At 40.1% G+C, this 21,558-nt stretch overlaps 1 protein-coding gene across 4 annotated transcripts in view; it reads right to left on the bottom strand.

Annotated features, from left to right (window-relative positions):
- The window catches only part of UNC79 (unc-79 homolog, NALCN channel complex subunit), a gene marked incomplete at both ends in the record, with an annotated part of 212,636 nt that overhangs the window by 40,052 nt on the left and 151,026 nt on the right, over positions 1–21,558 (bottom strand). For all 4 annotated transcript variants that reach the window (XM_080707437.1, XM_080707438.1, XM_080707440.1 and 1 more), the window contains 8 exons: positions 1,902–2,012; positions 5,679–5,747; positions 8,684–8,857; positions 9,539–9,624; positions 9,703–9,815; positions 14,630–14,668; positions 17,847–17,987; positions 19,856–19,958. In XM_080707437.1, coding sequence (XP_080563563.1) covers positions 1,902–2,012; positions 5,679–5,747; positions 8,684–8,857; positions 9,539–9,624; positions 9,703–9,815; positions 14,630–14,668; positions 17,847–17,987; positions 19,856–19,958 — 836 coding nt within the window. The remainder of the gene's footprint in view (positions 1–1,901; positions 2,013–5,678; positions 5,748–8,683; positions 8,858–9,538; positions 9,625–9,702; positions 9,816–14,629; positions 14,669–17,846; positions 17,988–19,855; positions 19,959–21,558) is intronic.

Raw genomic sequence — 21,558 nt, 5'->3', positions numbered from 1 at the left:
GATAAATGTTACTTAAATTTGCAGACTAGAGGTTTCCAGAGCATATAAGAGTTATCAATTCAAACCTAGTCTATCTTTGTTCAGAGATAGGCCTATGTTTACTAATTCTTAGTGAAGACTACAATCTTTCTCTAGATCCCAGGCTGAAACAGATATCATTCCTTGTTACCTCCATATTAAGAATATCTCCCAGCCTGAAATAGTCTAAGGACCTCATTTCCTCTCCTCAAATGAGTTTTAGAATTCAAGACACTAAGTTACCAAGACAAGCAAGTCTCTCACCCCAGAATGCGCATATGCTTACCTCTCTGGTTCTCAATTATCTTTCATGTTTGCCCCTTTCATCTTATAAAACTAGCGATACATTTTCAATTACGTTTAAAACGTTTTGTCCAGAATTCTAGTATTTTGAGTGGCATAATTTTCAGATTGTCTGGATTGCTGCATTGCCAGAAAAGGAAGCCTCCCAAGCTGTTACCTTTTCCTTATGATTATATAAGGAGGAAGCTCAAGTAGCCACTGCTATTTTAAAACTATTTATTATAGTCTCTCATTACTATGAGAAAGGTGGTAACACCGTGCATTAAAGCTTTAAGTGATAATCATTTTGTGTTGGAGAAATGAAGATGGGTAGATGACAACAGGAAGAGACAAGCCACTAAACTGATGATAAAGGGAAATAATAGGTAATAAGCATCCCAAACCACAAATACCTTGGAGTCCTAACACTGAGCAGTCCCCTGTAGTTGAAAGCTACAGTACACGACATGTAAAGTACAAACTCACTGTGATTCTTCCTCCAATACATGTAAAGTTTAAACAAATCCAACATAAATTAGGAAATTAATTTTTTTCTAAAAATAAAACATCTTTTTACCATACTTGTGCTCTGTGGTCCAGGTCTACGCTTTTTAAGTTAACAAAAGGGAAAAGTTATTTTCAAGAAGGATTTAAAAGAACAAGAAATGCAGAGTCTATTGACAATTATAAAATATATTGCTCCAGGCCAGTTTATAAATAATCGGAAAGGCCAGAGAAGATTACCATGGAATATTTAGTAGCAGAATGGACACAAGTTGGTGAGAAAGAAGGCGAGGGATTTTAAATAGAATGAAAGCCTTGTTATAAAATTAGATTGTAGGAAAATAAAGGGCGTACAGAGGTTGATGACATGAACAGGCAGTATTCTGAATGTCCAAGAGGGAGAAACCCCGTTGAAAATAAACTTGGAAAAATTGGAAATTGAAAGGGTAACATTCGCACATTGTTCTTAAGGACAGAAATGCTTCCTGTTTTCCTGTCTCCTGTTTTTCCATAGGACAGTGTTTACCAGTTCCAATAAAGCTGCTGCATCGACTGGCAAGCAGTACTTTTCCACTTTCTCAGCTGTGGGGAGGGGGTGCTAAAGATAATTCAATAGAAGAACCATGATTAAGGCAAGATGACAAGAGATGAGATTCTGATCTCAGAAGCCAAGAAGCCAGACCTAGGAGACAGACAAATGAGGAGAATTAAGGAGCTCACACAGGCTTTCACAAAGGATGAGCCAATATTTTTCTACTTCGGGTGTAAAAATGATAAGGAGTGATCAGCCACCCACTCATCATGGGATGGTGAACTTGCAAAGGACCTTAAGAGGTCATTTTAGATAATTAACTCATCTTGTTGAAAATATCTCTTTTCTTCTAAAACAAATGACCCTCGACTCTCCAAATTTGTATATTTTAGAAAAAGTTTATGTACATACATAAAAAGTATTTCTTTCCAATGTAATTCTACATTAGACCGTAGTAGAATTGCCAGTTTTTCAACTATATTAAAACAATTGACTTAACCAGGAATTTGACACTGATTAAAAGGAATATATTTCCAGTTTCACAGGAACACACAGCTAACCTTACCTTAGTGAACGCTCGGTAACATAAGCCACACAGCTCCACCAGGTAGGCCAGAGTGAAGACAGCATTCTGAATTACAAAGCTGAGCAGTTTCGAAAATGGTTCCAGCAAACTCTGCAATGAGATTGGGGCCAATTAAAACAAGTGGCAGATTCCTTCATTTAAAAAAATAAAGTGGCAAAGTCTTATTAAACTTTAACTAATGAAATTATTCATTTTGTATTTGAAACATACAACCAGGTAGCCACTGCAGCAACCCCAGCACCATCAGTCTGGGACTCAAAGAACATGCTTTAATCATTTTTATTACTTGAAATATACATTCTTTAATGTGACATCATCCATAAATATACCTTAAAGATAACCCTATACTCCTGTCCACCCTAAGCAGCCCAGACCCAGTGAGGCTTGCATGAGGATCTTTATTCTGTTCCTCAGAACCTGTAGGCATCTGTGGCTCATCAGATATGGACCCTCCAGAAGCTGGCCTTCTCAATTAACTAGCGCAAGGCACCCTTTTGTGCAAATATCCAAGTACCATCAGCATGGATAAAACATCCTGACCCAGCTGCTGTCAATGTATCTCAAGAAGATACCGTTCTATTTGGTTTCTCCAACTGAATCCATCCATAAAGGATCAGTTTTACTTCCTGTGCTTTCTTAGAAACATTATTGTGCATCTACTGAGTGTTAGGCAAGTCCGATGCTTTCATGTAGTTAATCTCACCCAAATTTTTTAACTATTCTAGGAGACAACATGTTATAATATAGTTCATGACACAGCTCTAGAAGCTGATGAAAGTGTCATAAAGTTCTAGTTCTCCATAATGTTGCATAAGTAATTTAACCTGTCTGGGACTTAAGTTTTCTCCGCTATGCAAGGGAGGGGAAACAATGGCTTCTACTTCATCAAAGTTGTTGTGAGAATTAAAGTAGATAATATATGCAAAGTTTTTGGCTGTATTTTAAGCTGCCCATCAGTGTTAGCTATGATCTCTTTTATTAACCCTCCGAAGCTTTAGTATTTCTCCCTAGTCCACAGACGAGGTGGTTAAGTAGACAAGTAATGTGCTTAAGGCCATATAGCTAAGAAATGAAATTCCACCCCAAATTCCAAAGCAGTTTTTGAGAAATATAATTGCTCCATAGACAAGGCCCAATTTCAGTAGACTCCCAAAGACTCCCAAGCCATTATTCCTACTACCTCTCAACCTTGATACTACTTAGCGTCTGGATTAAAGAAGTAATGCAAGTTTAAAGTAAAAGTTAAAGATATGTAGGTGTTACAGTTTGGATCTGACATGTCTCCCCAAAAGTTTATGTGTCGAAAGCATGGTCCCCAATGCACCAAGTTCAGAATGGAATGAGGGATCTTTAGCAATAACTGGCTCATGAGGGCGCTGACCCTCCGATCCACTGAGAGCTGAATGGACTACTGGGAAGCGGGACATCGCTGGATGGAGTAGACCAGGGACAGCAGTGAGCCCATAAGGGTTAACTTTCTCCCTGTCCCTCTCTCCTGGCTCTATTCCTAGCTTCCATGAGCTGAGCAACCTTCTTCCACCATGCCCTTCTACCATAATGTTCCTACAGAGGAACTGGCTGTTCATGGGCTAAAACCTCTGGATCCACGAGCCAAAATCAATCTTTCCTTCTCTGATTTGTTCTCGTCAGGTATTTTGGTCTCAAAATACCTGCAAAGCTGACTAATAGACTGGAAAGTACAGACAGAGAGCTAAAACTACATGCAATCCCTCCACCTACTGATAACATTTTGATATATTTCCTTTCTTCAACGTACATCAGTTTTCTTAGTCGAACTCTTACATTTTTGCAATTCTGTATTTTGTTTTTTATTAACTTTATATAAAATATTCTAGTGGCATTTAATTTCATTTTAATGTCCACAGTCACATTTTACTATAAATAATACCCAAATACATATACTTTTGCGTGAAATTTTCCATTTACTCCTTAGATTCCCAGAAAAGGGATGACTATATCAAAGGATATGAGTATTTTTTATGTCTTTTCCCTTACTGATAAAAAAATGAATTTGTAGTGCAATGTCACAAAAAATAAAAAATCAGATGCTTTTCCTAATGCACGAAAACTAGGGAGATGAAGAAGCGATCCTATAGAGGAGCAATTAAGGTGACCTATCTGAGATGGGAGGGGGAAGAGGGAAACTCTTTAAAGCACATGATGTGCTTAAACATATCAAAGTCAATCAGGAAGCCAAGCATGGGGAGGAGGGAGGAGGAGGGAAGGGGTTAGGGATTGGGTAAAGGCTGATTGGGTGATGTGCACATGTTTATCTCCACAAGTTTTTTTTATCCCATTAATTGTACGACTATAATGCACCAATAAAAATGTATTAAAAAAATTTTTAAATGGATTTCTCACATTAGTTGCCCCTGAGAATGGGGATTATATATTTCACTTATTTGACTCCCCATAGACACCTATGTGATGCTTTCACACAGAAAAATCTTCATGAAACTTTTGAAATAATGCTATTTATTCAGTATTCTTTGTTCCATATAAATATGATTGCCTTGAAACACTAACAATGGAGAAAGGGGTTTGGGAATATGTCTCAAGTTGACTTGTAACACATCTTTTTGGGTCAAAAAGCAAAACCTGAATTCAGCCTTTATAGAACCTGCTCTTATATCTAGCAAACCATCATCGTGATGGGGCATTATGGTACAAGGGATAAATCAAGGAGCTTGGACCCAAAGGACCTATGTCCAAGTCTCAAATCTATGAAGCATCTCTGGGGCCTATGCCGAGATACTTCCTCTCTGTAAGCCCCCTCCCTCATCTTTAAATGAGCAGACTGAACTAAATGATCTCTTTGCAACATTCTAGCATAAACTTTCTAGCTTTGTGGGGAGCACAGTCACGGTAGATATTGGAGGAAATATGCATTGTTGGCTTATTAACTAAGGTACTGCAACACCAACTAATGTACCACCGCATGCAACGTAACCCAGAAAGGTAGCCAGGAAGAAAGAAGCCAGTGAGACACAGTACTGGAGCTCACGAAGGTCACAGCATCACCGAGGACAATGTAAGTGCAACACAGACAGCTCAGTAAAGTATTATGGGAGCTGATATAGAGGCAGTCGCTAAAGATAATATGGACATTTTAAGATTTTTTAATAGGACCTTAAAGAATCAGAAGGAGTTCACCACACCGAAAAGTGTGCAAAGAATTTCAGGCAAAGGAAATGGCCTAAACAAAAGAAAGGGGAGTATGAGATTGTTTAAGACTGTATCTTTAAAGCACTAAGCACAAAGCCTGCGTCTGGTAACAACAGAGTGGAGGCTGTTCTGATGAGGATAATGATGCTGAATCTGCGAGTGCACAGGAGGCAGGGGGCGGACACACGACCAGAGACGGGATTAGAAAGGTGGGCCGGTGAGTAATCACGTAGCTTTTTGTGTGCCTCGTTAAGGAATTTGGACATTACCCTGAAATATATCAAAAGTTATCTATGATTTTTAAGCAAGGGACCAACACGATGAACTCTGTTTAGAAGTATCGCCTGCTTAGTAGTATGGAGAATAGATTGGTGGTCATGGTCTAGGACTAGGAGGACTAATTATAAACAATGAACCTGGGATGTATTGACACTGACCTAGCAGGAGGAGAGGAAAGGAGGTTGAAAGGGGGGCAGTCAGTATGGGACTCTGCCTTCAGTACTACGCTATGCCTATCTTTCTAGGTTAAAAAAATAAACAACTGGTTACGTGTTTCTGAAACATACATACCCTTGTGGCATTGGTAGAGGGTATTTTCAAGAGGCAAATCATAATTCTCAAACTGGAATCTAAAGAACACTGTGAACAGATATGAAAAAAGTAAAAGTCAGTTTCCTTACTGTGTCTTTTGCTTCAAACATTTCTGGCATTTATTTTAGAAAAAAGAAATATCTGAAATATAACTACCTCTGGATAGATTCCCATGTCATATATTCATGTTCAAAACAATCATTCTCAGTTTACAAATATAACAATTAATGTTAAATAATTTAATAAAACACAGCTCCTAAAGTAATTCAAGGATAGAATTCTATATATCATACAGAATGTTTTGGAACTGAATGGATAAATGGATGGACATACATAGAGATGAATAGGTGGATATTAAATGTTTACAACTCTGAAGAGGTACACTAAATTGTGGCAGGACACGCTGGGGAAAAACAAAACTCATTTAAAAACCGTTGGTTCAAATGAGAATAGCTTCACCTGCCCTCTCTCTGCCATCAAAAGACCTGACAAAAACCAGGGGGAAAACAGTAAAACTTCTTCAAGAGAAAAATCCTACCTTATCAATCTATTAGAGTCTTATTGGGCAAAATTCCACATCAAAATGCACTTTTTAAGTTGAGTTTACTGGGGTTGGGGGGAAACGGCACAGCAACAATAAACAATGATATTATTTGACATTGTGAATATGTCACAATAGCAGGCCACAGTTCTATTTCTGCAGCTGTGTATTTTAATCTCTTGAGGACAGCACAAACTAAGCCAGTGGTTCTCCAAATGGAATCCCTGGACCAGCAGGACGGCTGTTACCTGAAAACATGTTAGAATGTAAGCCCGCAGGCCTCACCCTAATGAATCAGAAACTCTCAAACCAGGCCTAGTAATCTGCATTTGAGCAAGTCCTTTGGGGACACCGATGAAGTCTGAGATCCACTCCTCTAAACGGAGGAAAACAAACTATTCAGTGCCTTCATCCTCCCCCCAGGTTAAGAAAACAGAAGCAGTGCTCAGATACAACTAGATCTGACCTAGCAGGGAAATTCTTGCACAAATCCTAAAATTCATTCAAAAGTATCTTCCGCTGGGTGTGGTGGTGCACACTCATAATCCTAGCATTTGGGAAGCTGAGGCAGGAGGATTTCAGGTTTGTGGACAGCCTCAGCTACATAGTGAGGCCCTTTACAACTCAGTGAGTCCCTGTTTCAAAATAGAAAATGAAAAATAGGGTTGTAGCTGGGCGTGGTGGCGCACGCTTTTTATCCCCACACTTGGGAGACGGAGGCGGAGACAGGAGGATCGCGCAGGTTCAAAGCCCCTCGCTTGTTTAAGAGACCCTGTTTCCAAATAAAAATATAAAAAATAGGTCTGGGAGTATAGCCCGGAGAAGGGTTTCTAGGAACTCCAGTACCACCAAAAAAAAAAAAAAAAAAAAATAGGACTGTAGGTGTAGCTCAGGGGTATAATGCCCCTATTTTGTTTTGTTTTTTCTTTTTGGTACCACCAAAAACAAAAGTATCTTCCAAGGTGGGGGCACCAAGAGCCGTGTGCATGTATGTTATTGTCAACATGACTTACATCACGATGTGAGACTATAATGCACCAATAAGAGCACAAAAATTTAAAAATTAAAACAAATAAAAATAAAGGAAACACTGGCCTATTTAACATGCGCAATATCCATCAGCGTCGATGTGACGTTTACTAACTTTAAACCCGGGCCTGAAAACTGGCTGCTCATCAGGCCCTCCCAGGAATTTAAAAACCAGGAAATGGCATATTAGAAAAAAATGTGAAGATCCACAAAATGAAGCCTGTTCTCCCACTTAACAGTGAGCAGGAGAGGTACAGCAGCTGACCCCAGGGGAAGGACTGGGGCCTTACAGTTCTCCCTATTATCTTAGCTCACCCTACTTTACGCATTAACCTTGCAGGCAAGGTCCCTCCGGGCAGGACTGATCCACACAGGACAGGCATTCCAGTTGTTTGAAGCTGACACTGTTCCCCTGGTCAATGTTCAAGTTAAATATTTCGACTATCACGTTTGCACATAGGCATTAGAATTTGCCACACCTGCCCGCTCATCTTAGAGTATGTGTCTCTTTAGCAATAAAGAGCTCTGAATGACTCTCTGGCCCAAGGGAGGTTCCTGGGTGGAGATCTACATGTGTAATATGTGTAGTTGATTTCCACATGTATGTACAATAGCTACATAATACATGGTTTCAAAGCACTAATCTCCTCCTTGCTTGGATTTATACACTACTCCAGATCTGTGGGCAAACAAGGACCACAGAAAGAGAGAAGTGGTCAAGATCCCTCCTCTATACCCCTGCTTTGCATGGTAACTTCAAACTCAGAGCAGCATGATAAATGTCTCTAAATTATCATCTCTACAGATACTATTAGTAGTATCTGCCAGTTTGGGTAAAGGTATTATCAGAGGTGGTTGGTCTTTATAAAATTCTACATATGTAAAATACTCATTTCAGAAGTGGAGCCGGGTGTGGTGGCTCACACGGTAATCCCAGTACTTAGGAGGCTGAGACATGAGGATCACAGGCTTGAGGCCAGCCTCAGCTACTTAGTGAGGCCCTCCACAACTATATGAAACCCTATTTCAAAATAAAGAATAAAAGGTAGGGCTGGGGGTATAACTCGGATGTAGAATGCCCCTGGGTTCCATCCTCAGAACCCCCCCACCCCCCAAAAAAAGTAGATTCAGGGATGTAGTTCAGACATAGAATGCCCCTGGGTTCAATCCCCACCACACAAAAAAAGTGAAGTTATCAATATGTAACTTAACTTGTCAGACTAGTATGATTGGTCTTGTTCCAATGTGTTTACATTTTGCATTAAAAAAAAAACTAAATAATGCTCTTTACTCTGCAGTTGGAAAAGAGTCCTTATAGCACCTTGGAATATATCAAATTACCAAGACTGCTTCTTGTGTTGCTCTCTATAAGCAAATAGAAAGTAATTCAAAGTAAAATCCAGGGTCAGCTTACCTTCAGAGGTAAAACACAAGGCAGCTTGGCAAAAAATGTCTGAAACTGATTGCTGATAGTGGTCCAGAGGCTACTGGGAGAATCCATAGGCAAAGCTTCCATGAAAGTAGCAATGTTTTCCAAACAGCGTATCATAGCACCCCCTGCTGGTAAACTCTTTTTGTTATTTAGTCCCTAAAAACACAAAAGCATAGGCAATGAACTGCTTAAAACAGCCTGGGAATTCATGTAGCTACTGTTGTAGATCAGTTTAGAAGTCACAAATTGATGCTGTAAACATGTGTTGAGCGCCTACCGGATAGGCCAATTATTGTAATAGGCAGAATGGTGATAGAGAAAAATTAACAAGTTCAGACATACTTATGGGGAATTACTGATCCTTTGATTCCGTGAGAGGTAAAATGTGCACAAGAATTAAAAAAACATCTTCTTAGTATCTATAATTGGCGTGGTTACGTGATTAAAAGACACAAAGATGTTGGCTGGAGAATATTCCCCAGGACAAAGACCGGAACCAAGAATTAGAAGCGCCGGTGCCTCGCCCGGCTCCTAATAAAAGGGCGGACAGCCGTCAAGCAGTGGAGCCGAGACTTGAACCCAAGTCTCGCGATACGACACCCGCTGCTCTAGCCACCGAGGCAGGTCTTAGAGTTCGAAGCCGGGTAGTTCCGCCGAGGACAGTTTCAACCCCGGTGTCCACCACTTAGTTGAGAGTGTCTGGAAGCTTTACACTAATCGGAAATCCACATAAAAATTAATTTAGTTTTTAAGTTAAATGGCTTTGGATTTCTCCCTCCAGAGTACGAGGCGCAGTGACTCAGACACAGGGCCTCGGAATCGCGGCCTCCCACCTACCTCCAAGAGCTGACTCAGAGCAGCGATGGAGCTCAGCTCGTTGAAGTCCATGAGAGACGAGGCTAAGGTCCGTAAAAAAGTCCCATCTGCAAAGTGGACAGCCTGATCAGTAGTGCTGGGGTGGCCGCGTCGGCGGGGTCTGCGGCTGGGGCTGGGGGCGTTACCTTTGATGGTGCTCTGGAACAGCTGCGGGAAGATGCCGTTGGGGGCCAGCTGATGGAAGATGCAGCGCAGGAACTGCTTGGCCACCCCTGCGGCGTTGCCGGGAACCATCATGCTGCGTTTGAACCGGGAGAGAAAAGACGTAAGCAACCATGGGCCACCGGGCATGGGTCTAGGCATTTATCTACTTAGAGTTCTGGCATGTACACGCCAATCTTCTGATGTAAAATCTGCCGTTTTCATCAGTGAGATTAAATAATCTAGTCAGACCTAATCCCTGTTAACAGTACGTTTCTTAGAACTATGTAATGCTAGAGTGATCCTTGATTTATTCCAGGCCTTCCAAAGCCCAGATGAGTGTTCCAAGGACGAGGGGGGAGAGGTGACCTACAAAGGCCACGTGTCTACAGAATGGCATAGTCTGGACAAGGATTATCCCCCAACCAAGGAAGTATTTGGCTAAGAGAGAGCTGTTCTGCAGAAGGATGCCGTGAGGGAGATGCTCGCTCCCAGTGGGAGGCCTGGGGCATCTGAACTTGTGAGAAGGGTAGGGCTTTGATAGGTGCGATTTCCTCTTCACCTATTGCAGACTTCTGCAAGTCCTAAAGGGAAGCCAGAAGAGCTTCACGTAGCCCGTAGCACTGCCCCTTAGAGCAAGGTATCAGAAGGGAGAGTTCCTTATATAATTAGGGAGTAAATTGCCAGAAGGAAGAAAGAAGAAATCAAAGAATCCAAATGGATAAAGAGTGAATAGTTCTACTTCCCTAAGTATAATAATTATTGCCTTATTATGCCATGTCTACCCTGAAATTCTGGTTCAGACTTTTAGGCTAAAAATGTTCTTCTGGAAAAAATAACCCCAAACTTAATAACTTTCAGAAACTAGAGAAGAAGGGAACATTTCCCACTTTGTTTTATGAAGCCAGCATATTCCTAAAACTAAAGTCAGATAAAGTCATTATCAAAATAAATTAATAGAAACAAATAAGGAAACAAAAGAAATGAAAAAAGATAGACCTATACTCCTCACGGACATTGAATCCAACTATAGATTAAAAGAATGATGCATTTTGACCAAGTGGATGTATCCAGGGATGAAAGAATAGTTTGATACTAAAAAAAATTGATCACCGTAATTCAAAATATTAAAGGATAAAAGACAAACTTTTTTTTTATACTGGTTATTGGGATCAGGGGCATTCTGATTCCTCTGGGCTACATCCCCGGCCCTTTTTATACAGGGTAAGTACTAGGATTACAGGCATTCCCAGCTGACAAAATACTTTTATTGTAGTAGATACAGAAAATACAATTGACAAAAGTCAACACATTTTTATGATTTTAGGATAGATTTAAAAAGAACTTAGCCAGGCATAGTGGCACACACTTGTAATCTCAGTACGTGGAAGGCTGAGACAGGAGGATTGCAGGTTCGAGGACAGTCTCAGCAAGTACTGAGACTCTCATCAATCTAGCAAGACCCTGTTTCCAAATTTGAAAAAAAAATTAAATAATAGAACTGGGAGTATAACTCAGAGGTAGAATGCCCTTGTGTTCAACCCCAAGTGCCACCAAAAAAAAACAGAAATAGAGAAAACATCCTCAACTTTAAAGGACATCTGTGAAAAACCTCCAGCTAACATAAGTAATAGTAAGATAATGGACAATGTCCCTGAAGATAAGTAACAACAACAAAAAAAAAGAATGCTCACTCCCTCATCTCTGTCAGTACTGGTGGTCCTGGTCCTTGTCAAAGGTAATAAGAGAGAAATAAAAACAAAACAATCAGAAAGAAAGTAGTAAAACTATCACTGAGCCAGGTGTGGTGGTCCACACTTGTAATCCCAGTACTTGGGAGGTTGAGACAGGAGGATCACAGGTTTGAAGACAGTTTCAGCAAGTAGTGAGACTCTCATCAACCTAGCAAGACCCTGTTTCAAACTAAAAATAAAACAGGGCTGGGAGTGTAACTTGGAGGTAGAATGTTTCTGGGTTCAATCCTCAGTCACACACACACACACACACACACACACACACACACACACCTATCACTTTTTTCAGATAAATTGATGTTTTATCATACAAAGCAAAATCCTAAAGAATCTACAAAGCAACTTCTGGAACTAATAAGTGAATTTAGCTATGATACAATGTTAATACATAAAAATCAACTTGTACTTATATACCAGTATTAAAAAGTTGAAAGAATAAAATGTTTCATGCTTCCGTTCATACTAGCATTAAAAATAAAAATTTCTTGTGAATAAATTTAATAAAAGGTATATAAAACCTCTACACTGAAAACTAAAAAAAAATGTTTAAAGGAATTAAAGATCTAATAAAATAGAAATGCATACCATGTTCATGAATTCAAATATTTCAATATTTTTATTATCCCCAAATTGATTAATACTTATAACATATTCCCATGAAGCTTTTTTGGTAGGAAAAAAGAAACTTATTCTAAAATTTATATGGAAATGTAAAGAATCTAGATATCAAACCAATCTTGAAATTGTCTGTTTAGAGGACTCATACTATCTGATTTCAAGACGTACTTTACAGCTACTGTAATCAAAATAGTGTGATTCATGATCAAATACATATCAACAGAAAAGGACAGGAAGCCCAGAAATAGGCCAACCATTATATGGGACTTTGAGTTTAACAGATACCATTGCTGTCAAAGAGGAAAGGAGTATTTTTTTAAATATGGTATTAAAAAGCTGGGCGTGGTGGCACGCACTTGTAATCCCAGCATTTGGGAGGCAGAGACAGGTGGATCACAGTTCACGGACAACCTCAGCTTAGTTAGTGAGGCCCTCCACAACTTAGTGAGACCCTGTTTCAAAATAAAGAATAAAAAATAGGGCAGGGGGTATAGCTCGGCGGTCTAATGCCCCTGGGTTCCATTGCCAGACCAGGATAAAAAAAAAAAGGTATTAAAATAACTGGATACTCACATTGATAAATAAAGAACTCCCTAACCCTATTTCACACCATATGTGAGAGTTAATTAGAGATAAATCTTATAAATGCTAAAAATAAATACTGAAACAATAAGGTTTTAGAAGAAAATATTGGAGAATATCTTCATCACTTAGAAGTACACACATTTTCTTAAACAGCAGAAGAAATAATTATAACTTTTTTAAAGTTTTAGTAAATTAGAATCTATCTAGATTAAAAATTTATCAGCAAATGATACCATTAAGAAAAAGAAGCTAGGTGTGGTTGTGCATGCCCGTAATCTCAATACTTGGAAGACTGAGATAGGAGAAGCCCAGTACTTGGAAGACTGAGGTAGGAGGATCCTAGGTTCAAAATCAGCCTCAGCAAATTAGCCAAAATCTCAGCAACCTAGTGAGTCCTTGTTTAAAAAAGAAAAATAAATAAATAAAATAAAAAGGGCTAGGGGTGTAGTTGAGAAGTAGAATGCCCCTGGATTCGATCATCAGTACCATAAAAGAAGAAAAAAAAGGAAAGAAAGAAAGAAAAATGAAATAAGTAAGCCTCAAACTGGGTAAAGATATTCAAAACATATTTAACAAAGGATTGGTATTCAGGATATATAAAGAAGTCTTACAATTCTAAAATAAAGACAACAATCCAATTTAAAAAGTACAAAAGATCTGAGCAAATATTTCATAAAAGAATATATATCAAGGATCAAAAGAACTTGAAAAAATATCATTAGAGAGATGCAAATTAATACTCCAATGAGATAAGTATTAAATAGCCACCAGAATGCCTAAAATTAGAACAATTAACAACACCCTCATCCACAAGGCTGCACCACTAAAATGGTTCCCAAAACTTCCATTCCTACTCCCATCACCTAGTCTAAAAACACAAAACAGAATGATCTTTTGTTTGTCTTTTGATTTTTCTTTTTAAAAATATTTTAATATCATTTTGATAACATAAGACTTACCTTTTAAAATTTTAAGTGTACATATTATTGTTGACAATAGAAACTGTTGCATACCTGCTTAACTGAAATGCTATGCCCATTAATTAACTTCCCCCAGGCCTTGAAACCACCATTCCACTCTGTGAGTCTATGAATTTCACTTTCAAAACACAGGGAAAGTGCATCACTCCTGGCTCTAATGGCTTCCTACTTCATCAGTCAACTAAGCTAAAGTCCTTACAGTGACCTACAGTGCTCTCCCTGCCTCGCTCCCCACCACTCATCAGTCTCATCTCCTGCCCCCTTTTCTATGCTTATTTCAGTCACATCAGTCTGTTCCCCAAATATACTAGTGACATCCTCCTAATTCCAAGCATCTGCTTCGGCTACTGTTTCCATAAATTACTGTATGGATCACTCTCGAAGCTTACTTGAGTTTTGTTCAAAATATCACTTCCTCAGGGAGGCTGGCCTCCATCACTTAGACTTGATTAATTTTCATAGTACTTAGCACTAAATGGTACTAAACGACATTATCAGTTTACTTGTTGATTATTTTCTCTCCCTTCAACTTGAGAATAAGTTCTACTGTAGGATCAGCAGCTAGTGGTAGCTCCATAAATAGCGAATGAATTGATGTTAGGTAAGTCTCTCTACACTACTTCTTCATCACACTTAGTGCCACTTAAAATTACAAATTGATATAAATATGTGATTTATGCTTGCCTCCCCAGTAGTCCATGGGTCTGTGAGGGGTAGGAATCAAGTCTGTTTTGCCCTTAATTGAAACCTAAGTAGCAGGCACAAGGTGGGCTTACAAGTATTTTTGACTAAAATGAATGAATGAATGAATGAAATTAAGTCATGAACACAAACAGAACAACTATTGCTTTTGGAAATTGCAACTGGACCCAGCAATAGTCTGACCATGGAAGACACACCAGTGTTCAAAACCAGGAAGAGCACGCACAGGGAGCCACAGGACAGTGAGATTTGGGCCCACGTTAGGATATTACCTTTCTGCTTGACTCGAAAAGGTAGTGCTGGACGCCAATCTAGGAAATAAAGTGAACAGAGTCACACATTATCTCATGTTTCATGAGGAAATGCATTAATATTCAGGCAAGACCTACTGTGGCTCAGAACAGGGAAACATGTGTAACTACTGACAATTGCTTTGACCAGGGACAGAAGACCCACTCAGAGGTCAGTGCCCAGGCTTAAACTTAACCAGTCCTTGAAACCTGCTTTCCATGTGAAGAGGCATTTTCCAGAGTGGCATGTAATTAAAATTGATTTTCTGCCCCCAAACCAACCTTCAAAATGGTCTCTGCAGCCAGGCTAGATGTGGATACTAGGACATTTGACCCAGCCATCCCCATATTAACTCAAATTCATTTATTTGTCTACAACCTTTGAAACCTAAATACAAACAAAGCACAAATCTTAACAGTCTCTATAAGATGGTAGATAACAGAGAGGTATTTTTCAGCTAACTGTTGAACTGAAATGGTAAAGAAAGTCTGTTGTATAGAGAAGACAAATATATTAGGCTCAGTAAATGATATATGAACATGTAATTTTGAAAACAATAATTATATGGTTCTGTATCAATAGGAGTAGTGTATATATCACCATGCAAAAAGAGGGTGTACTAAATTGGTGGACTTAGAAGAACATATCTTAGTCATTAAAATGTTAAAGAAACAAGGCGAATGCTACAAATTTCTTTACTTGGTTAAGACCGCAAAAGTGAGTTTATCCACAAACCCACTTGGAGAGGAGCAATGGCTCCAGACGTGGTTCTGGTTGCTTTGGTTCTGGGTCCTCTCATGCTAAGGACTTTCAGTTAATAGAGAAACTTTTGCAAATGTACAAAATAGTAATTAAGGGTGCCGGAAATGTGTTCTTAAAGAATGTACTTGGAAAAAGGGACAGGTGAGATTTAAGAGGAATCCCAGTAGAAAGTCAAATATGAAATCATATGGAGAAGCTTGGGTGATCATGAGAGCGTTATGCTGAGCTCACAGACTCTTAGAGCATCCTGGGAATGCCGCCCGTGGTCATAACTGGTGCAGATCTGCCGAGTCTGTTAATTCACATGACCTCGCCTGTCCTTAGCAGTGGACTTGAATCACACAAGAAGCCCTGAATTAGGTGACTGCCAAAGCTGTTGTCTTGGCAGCTTTGGTGATCAGGCTCAGGTCACTAAGAATCATAGTAGTCTGCATCAAATGCTCTTCTCACCTCTGGCTAGTCTACCCAAAGGAGGCAGAGACTGAGAGACATGTAAATGTAAACACGCAAAAATATATCTGCCACTGTTTTTCCTTGCTGTTCTTCAAAGCTCATCTGTTTCCTTCCTACCAGTTGGCAGTGCTTGAACATGAATTATTCTCACTTAAAACAAAATAAAACCAAAATGATCACCTCAGCATATGTATTATAACTTAGATCAGCTGTTTCAAGAAGATGGTACCATACCAGAATAATTCCATCTGTCCTATAAAGTACTGATGGCCAACATTGTGACAGAGCACTACTAACAAAACCCTCAGCTCCACGAGTATTGCTGAGAGCTGACACATTTATTTTACAACTATCTAACATTATTTAATTTAATTATTATTTAATTTAATTATTTAAACATCAGTCAAAATTAAGGGCTCACATTTAAAAAGGTTAAATTTTAGCTCCACTAGGGTTCATTCTCTTTCCCTCCCTCAAATGCCAGGGTCCCTGAGAGCCAGTTCTTGGCCTGCCTCCTCCGGATAGACCGCCTCTTTGAAATCTCCATCCTGGACTTCCACAGCACTTACACACTTACCACTCATGACAGCACCTACTCACGGCCTGTCCTGCACGGCCACTCAGTGCTTCCAGACACAGCTGTCCTATTGAGCAGCTGCGCCACGTGTGCTCGAGGGTAGAAGCTAGGACTTAATGTCTGTGTTCCAATGCACCCAGAGCTGTGTAGCCACAGATAGGAAACAATACATTCATGGAGAATTTAATCAGTCCTCTCCCATAGGTTGCCTTCAATTCATTACTGAATTCGATTTTATTCATATCCATGAAATACAACATTTATCGTGTGTGTGTGTGTGTGTGTGTGTGTGTGAGAGAGAGAGAGAGAGAGAGAGAGAGAGAGAGAGAGAGAGAGAGAGAAAGAGAGAGAGAGAGAGAGAGAGAGAGAGAAAAACAGACAGACTGACTAGGGATTAAACCCAGGGTCATTCTACCTCCAAGCCACACTCTCAGTTCTATTTTATTTTTATTTTTAAACATGGTCTTGCTAGGTTGCTGAGAGTCTCACTACCGGCTTTTCTCAATCCCATGGTCCTCCTGTCTCGGCCTCCCAAGTACTAGGATTACAGGCCTATGCCACCATACCTGGCTATCATTTATCTTCTAATGTAGATCTACCTTTCTGGGGGATACTGGGGATGGAGCCAGGGGCATTCTATCTCAGAGCTACATTCCTAGTCCTATTTTTATTCTTCCGTTTGAAACAAGATCTCAGTAAGTTACAGAGGGCCTCACTAAGTAGCTGAGGCTATCCTCGAACCTGCAATCTTCCTGTTTAAAACTTCCAAGTGCTGGGATTACAAGTGTAGATCACCAGGAAGTGAGATCACCGTACTTGGCTTCTAATGTTTATGTACTAAAGAGAATTTTCCTAACATGAACACTCAAAGCAGCTAAGCTTTATCTTCCCTTGGGCCGAAAGTCTTGTTCTTAGAATGTATACGTCCTTGCTCTATCTGAGTCAAATGTGAAACTGCTCCTCACACGGTAAGGCCCCAAGTTGCATAGTTAAGTGAGGCCCCCTTGAGATCACAAAATAACTAGAATGTCCATCTTAAAATACGTGAAAAGATATAACAACAACAACAACAATAATAATAGCTGACAGTGCTTACTATGAACTATTGACAGTTCTGAGCACTGTCACACACATTACTCACAAAGTAACTGAGAATCATAAACAGTAGTTTTCCTAGCACAGCTTCCTCTGGCTTCTCCCTGACGCCATGACTCATGAGCTTAGATAGCTGGAGAATTCAATCAAAAGATGAGTGTATTCTGTTTTAAAACTGGTCTAAATTGGCCCCACAGATACCAAGCATCCCCGAGGCGACTGAACGATTCACTTTTGAGCTGGTGGGTTCTACTTCAAGATCCAGCTGGACGAGGTTCCTTCCTACCACACAGATGGGAGCTGACATTCACCTCCCCACAGACTGCATGATGTCCAGCAGCAGCGGGGCCGCCAAGTCTGGGCTCAAGTGGATGAAGGTGGAGAGGACCACGATGGCCAGCCCGAGGGTTTCCTCATCGTACTCCTCCAGAATGGCCCCGCAGTCGTGGCACCTGCAAAGGAAGCAGAGGAGCGCTTTCTATGACAGCCAGCCGCAGTTTCGAGACGTCACACGCGGCACACAGCCTCTTCTCATGAGTCCTGGAAAAACCCCCAAGGAGGCCAGTGGCCCCACTCTAACATAAGGCGGGGCCAGTGTCACCATTACCACAGATGCAGAAAGAACACACGTGGGGGAGACCGTGTAAGACAGAAGGAATGGTCTTAGCCCCTAAGGAACTCACAGTCTATTACAGAGGATGCACATATATTATTTAAACAGATAAATAAAATGCAATGTGAAAAGTTCGAGAACACACAAACGTATCAAAGTCACTAAGCCAAACATGAGGAGGAGGGAGGGGAGGCAATGGAGTGGGGACTGGGGAAGGGCTGAGTGATGTGTGCATGGGTGCCTCTATCCTCATACTCCATTAGGGCATATGACTACAAGGCACCAATAAAAAAATTAAAAACAAATGTAGCCAATTGTAAGATAGCACAATTTAAGTACATCATGTTACAATCTTGTCTTAAATATGCATGCACATATGTTTGAGAAAAGAAATAGCAAATGCAACAATATATTGAGGTGGATGAGATATGGAATTATGATTAATTTTTGTTTTCTTTCATAGTTTTCCAATGTTTCTAGGAGGGAGGAGTTGTAATTTGCACAATCAATGAAAATTAATAAATATAAATTAATAATAAAAAAAATTTGAGAACAGAGATATACCAGATGCTATAAGACACTGGAATGACTAGTGGTGTGACTAACTCGGCCTAGTGGAACCAGGGAAGCTCTGCCTTAAACTAGGTCTTGAGGCATGAAGAGGAGTTCACCAGAAAGAGGAAGACCAAAGAGAAGGGCACCTTTGGAATCCCAGTAAGAGAGCACATCAGGCGTTCTGGCAAAGGAGGGGCAGCCAGGGAGCAATCCTGATGAACACCACGGCCATCCCCCACCAGCCTATGGGCCTCAGCTCCAAGCTGGGCAGGTGCGCTTTATCCTAGAGGGAACCTGGGGCTACTGGAGGCCGGCAGGATGAGAGGTGACCTAACAAGTCAGAGATTCAGAGAGTGGATTCTGCTGTCGGGATGGAGTAAGAATGGAGTCTCATCTTTATTCCCAATCCAACAATGTGAAGTTTCTGGTTGAGGGGTTTTATGGGTATGAAGTTATTACAAGAGATAATAAGCAAGTGATGTATTATTTGCTATGTTCCAATTAAAAAAAGAAAAGCGCCTAAGCCCAAAAAACAATTGCTCATAGGATGCAGAATTCCTAAAACCAAATGCATTCCAACACTTATGGCTACAGACTTTTTACGTGTTGGTGCTGGTGACTGAACCCAGGAGCATTCTGCCTCTGAGCTACACCCCACTCATATCTTACTTTTTATTTTGAAACAGTTTTGTTTTTTGTTTTGCAGTACAGGGATGGAACCCAAGGGCATTCTACCTCCAAGCTATACTCCAACCCTATTTTGTTCTTTATTTTGAATAAGGTCTCACTAAGTTGCAGAGGGCCTCACTAAGTAGCTGAGGCTGACTGAGAACCCGGGATCTTTCTGTCTTGGCCTCCCAACTACTAGGATTACAGGCATATGCCACGACGCCTGCCCAACTGAAACAGGTTTTTGTTATACTGCTGAGAATCTTGCTGAGTTGACAAGGCTGGCCTCAAATCTACGCTCTTCCTGTCGCAGCCTCCCAAGTACTGGGATTATAGGCATGCACCACCGCACCCAGCTTGGCTATAATCTTTTGAAGATCAAATTTTTATTTATAAGCAAAGCATGCCCCCTCTGATACTTTCTCCCAACCCTAGAGACCAAACTCTGCTTCGACAGTGAAGAGAATGACGACATGAACTTACTTGTCCGTCATGAGGGTTGGCTGCTCGTCAGTGAATTCTTCGGGTGCAGGCACAAACATACTGACGATGCTGGGTGCTGACAGAAGGCTGGATTTAGTGGCACCTGGTAAGCAGCAAAGAGACAATTGGTGAAAAAGAATCAGCTTCTGGAAACAGGAAAGCCCCTGCTCTGTTCTCATAACCCTCCAAAACTCGCACTCACAGGACTGACTTGGACTTCCCAGCTGCACTGTAGGAAACCCTTAACAGTATGAGGAAGTCAAGCAAGACTGTGATTGGCTTCTGCTTATATAATTTTATGAGCGAGCTCTCCACCTCTCCCTTGCTTCTTTACTTTGGAAAAAAATCAGAAAGAGCTCAGATGTGCCAACAGTTTACTGGGATAAAGATGACAAAGAAGAGAGATCTATTCCAAAGAACCCCAAAGTCAGTTACACCCTGATCTGCTGGGCAGAAATAGAAGTTGCCCATGCAGTGCCACATTCCTCAAAGCACAAATGCCTATCAACATTGAAGTGTTGCTAATGTGGGAAGGCAATAAGAGCCCAGAACTTGACACACCTGAGCAAGGAGAGATGTTTGAGCTAATATAAATATAAATGCAAATTATACACATACACACACACACACGCACGCACACACACACACACACACACACACACACACACACACACCTGTGCAGTTTTCTACTTTGGAAATGAATATCAGAAGCTCCAAAGCTATAAGACTCCACTTTTCAAACCAAAGTATTTATGTGTGAAATATTAAGTGTTTTGAAGGTACCAATCAATGACATTTACTTCAGCCAATCAATACCACAATGTTAAAACTTTGGGTTTTGATTCCTTGGAAGAAATCTGATGCAGGAATCTAGCAACATGCTCCAGTGATGGGTAAATCTGGAGACTCAGTGGAGAATCACGAGCATATTCTCCGTTAAGAAATCCATCAGTGCTAGACAGATTCTCTGGAAATTGTACAAATGAGTCATCCAAGAAGAATCCCAAAGTGACAATACAGAATAATACCATATTCTACAAACAACTGAGACTTCTGAGTTCAAACAGGAAAGAAGACAGAAGAATCAATGGCCATTAATCTCTTCTCATTAAAGAACTGACAACTTAGTGCTGGGGAAAACAAGCATGAGCTCTCCTGAAATAGAAGAAGGATAACAATTCATAGAATTTATTTTGAAAGGAATTAGAATAAAAATTTTAGAAACCTAGCCATGTGGGCAAGATATTTCAATCTGAGAGGAAAAGATGGTATTGAAGCTACTGAAAAATCTGGATGCTTCCACACTGTCAATCCCCTTGCCCAATTAAAGGTTAAAAACATATTTATGTAAAGCAAGAGATCTGCAAACCCAAATAACAAAGGAAAGTGTCTTTACATCACTTCCTAAGCTCCCAAATGGGAATACAAATTTTACTACTATATTTATTAGCTATTTCTGAGATAACATTATTTTCTAAGTAAACCTAAGGATATTATTGGCAAAGATCTCTGTTTCATAAAGCTGTTATTTTTTTTTTAGTGAAAGTAAGAGTATCACTAACATAAATATATGTATTAATTAGTATAGTAGAAAAGATAAGAACTGGGCTAAAAGAAGACACCATTGATTATTAAATAGTATGGTAAACAGCATGAAGTTGTTTCAAGAAACCAAAACACAAAAAGTTTAAATACAATACTCC

Source organism: Muscardinus avellanarius (genome assembly GCF_963383645.1).
Source record: "Muscardinus avellanarius genome assembly, chromosome: 12".
Lineage (NCBI taxonomy): Eukaryota > Metazoa > Chordata > Mammalia > Rodentia > Gliridae > Muscardinus > Muscardinus avellanarius.
This window is presented reverse-complemented; position numbering and strand designations above follow the sequence as displayed.